Source organism: Malaya genurostris, unplaced genomic scaffold (assembly GCF_030247185.1).
Source record: "Malaya genurostris strain Urasoe2022 unplaced genomic scaffold, Malgen_1.1 HiC_scaffold_99, whole genome shotgun sequence".
NCBI lineage: Eukaryota > Metazoa > Arthropoda > Insecta > Diptera > Culicidae > Malaya > Malaya genurostris.
In genome coordinates, this window is record NW_026682735.1 from 5,650 (window position 1) to 10,720 (window position 5,071).

Consider the following 5,071-nt stretch of genomic DNA (forward strand, 5'->3'; position numbering starts at 1 on the left):
TATCAAGAAGGCCTTGCTATCATCCAGGATGTAGACACTGCGAGAAATTTGATGCTATGGAGTCAACGCGAGCTGATGAAATCGTTAAAGATTGTAAAAGAGTAACTCGTCAACAGAGCGATATGGAATCAGCGCAGTCAAAGGACCTAGATCTTCGCGCTGTCTTTGAATGGATCAAGAGTGGCAGTCGTCCAGATGCCACACTCCTTTCACATTATACACCGACGTGTCAGGCGTATTGGAAAATTTTCAAAGACCTGAAAATCGTTAATGGCGTATTGTACAGAAAATTCTACTCAGTAAGTGGGCACACGCTGCAAATGCTTTTGCCTAGATCGCTAGTTCCCGATATTTTGAACAGTGTCCACAATGGGCTCACAGGTGGTCATTATGGGATCGCAAAAACAACGTCAAAAGTAAAAGAGCGGTTTTATTGGCCAGGTTTATCGAGAGATGTTAAGATCTGGTGCCTGAAATGTGTGACGTGTGCTGCTCGAAAGGGTCCAAATCGGCGTCTTAGAGGTAACCTAGAACCATCGATTGTGAGCGAACCATTCGAAAGGTTAGGAATCGATATTCTGGGTCCATTACCGACAACCTCTAGGGGAAATAGATGGATTTTGGTGATATGTGACTATTTCACAAAATGGCCGGAGGCCGTGGCGCTTCCCACTCAAACTGCTGATGTTGTGGCGGAAGCACTACTTTCTGTGGTAGTATCTAGATTTGGTGTACCGAGGCGAATTCACTCTGATCAAGGAAGAAATTTCGAATCAGAGGTATTCAAAGGACTACTTAAAATTCTCGGTGTGGAAAAGACTCGGACTACTCCATTACATCCTCAATCCGACGGTCTCGTCGAAAGAATGAATCGAACCTTGCTGGACTATCTAGCGAAATTTGTCGACAAAGATCAGCAAAATTGGGATAACATTTTACCGTTGGCCTTGATGAGTTATAGAGCGTCTATTCACAACAGCACAAAATTTACTCCAGCGCTACTTACCCTAGGGAGAGAAATCCGACTCCCTATTGATTTGTGGCGCCCACAAGTTCCTTCAGATGTAAATTTATCGCTTCCTTCATACTTGCAACAGAAACTTGACTTTATGCGGGATGTACAAACGGTGGCAAGGATCAACTTGAAACTATCTGCCGAAAGCATGAAGGTGCACTACGATGAACGCGCTAATCCGATCAGTTTCAATATCGGTCAACAAGTGTGGCTTTATAACCCTATACGGAAGGTTGGAAAATCTCCAAAACTTCAATGCGATTGGGATGGTCCGTACAGTGTGCAACGGAAACTGAGTGACCTGATCTACGAAATTCGTCGTGATAACTGTCGCAGCAAGGTTGTTCACTTGGATCGCCTGGCACCTTACGAGTCACATGATTAGGGACTTGTCGGGACGATCAAGTCTTCAGAGGGGAGCTGTGTTACGGAATCCATGATCGTGTAGCGTTTTCTAAACCTAGATTGGAGTTATCTAGATAAGCCGCCATGAAACTCAGTAAGTTGAATTGAGAAGAGAGAGAGAGAGGGAGAGAATAAAAAAAGAAGATGGAGTTATGTTGAATTCTAACTAAACGCGTTTTATTTCGCTCCGTACAAAATTCGCAAGTTACTGCAACATTTGCTCGGTCTAAGATTGTGTTCTTCCCGTGTTACGGTAACCGATATTCGGCGCGAACGATTCATACCAAAAATCGTTACAGTATGTTCACATTAGCGCTGATATCAAGTGATATACGGATATACTTGATATCCGATGATATCATGTGCGATATCACTTGATATCCCATACAATTTGATGTCAACGTGTATCACCATTTTGGCATGATATACGGGATATCATGTACGATATCATCTCGAGTTGTCAAAAATCGCAACTAGCAACACGGATAATGGCATTGAACGCACTTATTTATGATCGTCACTTTGAGAGTGACAATAAACAATCATTATAATTTCCAATTTTCAACGAATACTGGCGTTCGGAGACCATTAAATGCAAGACTTAAATTATTGATGGAATTGTAGGAGAGAAAAGCAATATTATTGATCTTACTCCTAATGGGAACATTCAATATGACAACTTCATTGTCAAACGATATCATTTCGATCATATGTGAACACTTCCACGTGATATGCGAATCATCTCGGTATATTAAGTAATATAAGCGCTAATGTGAACATGGTATTAGTCATTTTATGACTATCCCCAGGCTTAGGTCAAAGTGGTTAAAAATCATTCGTAAATGATTACTTTTTCCTTAGCGTGAAGTTCACCATCAGGGTTGCCACATATACAGATTAATCTGCATTTTGCAGATTTTTCAGATAAATTTGTGACCAAGATTCTGTATATGCAGAATACAGATTATTGTACAGATCTGTACAGATTTGTACAGATTAAATAATGATCGAGTTAAAATATATTAAATAATGGTTGTGTGTTAATTCTAAAAAGAGGATTAAACTTATATAAAAGGATATGTTAAGGACAGTAAACACAGATGTTCTATCTGCTAACAAAGATTTGTTTATACTTACTTTTATTTACAACTAGTGTAGCGTAATTGCTTATGCTTTCAAAAATTGCTTCTGATGAGATGGAAAGATAATGGCCTAAGGTAGTAAAGAAGAAAGATTGCAACTTGCATTATACCTAATGAACGAAAGTGAAAATAATCAGATTAAGTTCTCATTTTCAGATTGGATTTTAAAAGTTTTTCGTCATATCATTATTTCGAGAAGCTCAAACGCAAAAACAACTTTTAGCGTTTTTTCAACTACATCATAAAATTCAGACTAAGAAAAGTTTAGGTTTCTTCAAATTTGGGTTCTAAAGACTTTTTCATTCCGTTGTGCTTCGATTTCTTTTCACTTCTTTATACAGATTTTCAATACAGGTTTTTGAGCTCCCGATACAGATTTACAGATTTTTCTTCGGAAAAATGCAGATTTAAATGTGCAACCCTGTTCACCATAGTTACTGTTTATTATAGTGAAAAATAAATGAACAAAGTTTTTATCTGATAATCAAGATCACAAGCTAAATATAAGTTAAACAATAATCTAGAATGGTTAAGCCACCATGAATATACTACTAGCTGTATTTATATTTGTAGATTCGTAGGTGTTTGTGTTAATTTTTCATCTTTTGTGCTAGTGCCAGTGATATTTAGACTGATTGTTGTAGTTTAATACAACAACAATAAACATAAACAAACAAGTTTGTTTTGCACCGTAGCAACTAGTAGAGATGGGCAATTCGCTCCTGAGCTGTTCCAGTGAATCGAATCATTGAAGTGAGCTGACAGCTCACAGCTCTTTTCAAAAGAACCGCAGCTCACCAGCTCACTCTTTTGCTACCCAGTTCACTGCATTATGACGCAGGGAACACGCTACGAGCTGATCGGATCTTCGGCTCTTTAAGAGATTCAATTTAGTCGACATCAATTAAAGATCAATTATTTCGCATGGCATTCATTGCATCATTGCAAATCAATGATTCAATTTCGATCATGCATTTGAAAAAAATCGGTGCATAAGAAAAACGGCGCACAAAATGAACCTTTAGTTCAAAATAAAAGAGCTGATGAGCTGATACATCGAATCGATTCACTTTGGTGAGCTGATCGGTTCGGAGCTGTTCACCAAAATGAGCTGTTTTGCACGCCTCTAGCAACTAGCATAAAGCGTTGCCAGAAACGATCTCCTTCCACATTTTCAAACTATCGCAATGAAAGGGAGTAATTTGCTAGGCTGTGGACCAAACATTGGCGGTTCGTTTGTATGGGACTTAGGGGTATTATTATCTGTATTTGGTAATATGGCTGATTTTGCATTAATAAACTTTTACTTCATCACAATTGCAGTGGATACTAATAGACGGAAAAGTTTGATTTTTTTCTTTTTTAATTTTTGTGAAATCTGTATTAAGTTTAGGAAATCTGTATAAAATCTGTACTCTGTATTGAGTCTGTATGCGCATGTGAAAATCTGTGTAATACAGATAAATCTTTATTAATGGCATCTCTGCGCACAGCGTTGTCAGCACGACGTAAAATACACTGGTGGCGTAGTAAAACAGTTTTGGTTGTGTTGGTAATTTTCTCACGAAATTAAGTATGGCGCGCCGGGATTCAAGCATGTAAACATAAACAAACGACCATTTCAGATCGGGATTTCACTTCTAAGTTACTCCAGTTGTCGCGCAGCCTGGCGAATCTTTGGCACTAATTGAAAATCTTGACGTTTTTCCTTCAAGGGCTTGCAAGGTAACGTCGAAATATAGAAAATTTTACACACATCCGATTCTGTTCATTTCGTTGGAGGAAGGATTTGGCGGATCGCACTGTGGTATCTATTACAGTTATTATGAATAATGAAGTGATTGTGCTGTGGGTGGCAATTTAAATGCAGGTGATGAAAATGATTGAAACATCCCGGAACAAAACACCGCATTTCACTGTCAATATTTTCGCAAACAGAACCAACTCTAAATATTTTCATAAAAGCAACTCCCGAAACGTCATTTGTTTATGTATTTTCTTCTTCACGTCTCTCTGTTATTCCAAAATAAAATGACACCCGCACTAACGCATAGAAAAACGTGATCACCATGTATTTTACATCGTGGTTGTCAGGTTGTCAGTCTATCACGCTTAAAAATAATTACTCAAAAATGAGTAAGATCGCACTCATCTACAGAAAAAGTGGAACAACTCTAATTCTTGGTCAATTTTTCAGAAGGGCCTAAAAGCAAAATGTAAACAATTCGGATTAATGCATAATATTGAAAGTTAAACCCTAATTTATCGTATAATATCATAGAATTCATCAAAAACATCATTTATGTTGATTAATTGGAGTTTTTATAAAGGGCCTGATTCATATATAAGTCAGATAAATATTAGTTGTTGTTAAGGCCTTCCAGATTATTTATACTTTTTTGTTATTTAATGTTAAAAATACGGCATTCTTGTATAATTGCAGGTCATATTCGCTTACCGCAATATTATGATTTAATTGTTTGCTAAAAAAGAGAGCTTGTTTTGAAAA

At 37.5% G+C, this 5,071-nt stretch overlaps 1 protein-coding gene across 1 annotated transcript; it reads left to right on the plus strand.

Annotated features, from left to right (window-relative positions):
• Positions 1-866: 866 nt before the first annotated feature.
• LOC131440148 (uncharacterized) lies at positions 867-1,400 on the plus strand. Its single transcript, XM_058611184.1, has one exon. The coding sequence runs from the start codon at positions 867-869 to the stop codon at positions 1,398-1,400; it is 534 nt and encodes a 177-aa protein (XP_058467167.1).
• The last annotated feature ends 3,671 nt before the right edge of the window (positions 1,401-5,071 follow it).

Coding starts and splice junctions, on each gene's coding strand:
- LOC131440148 (XM_058611184.1), top strand. CDS start 867: ATGAATCGAACCTTGCTGGACTATCTAGCGAAATTTGTCGACAAAGAT.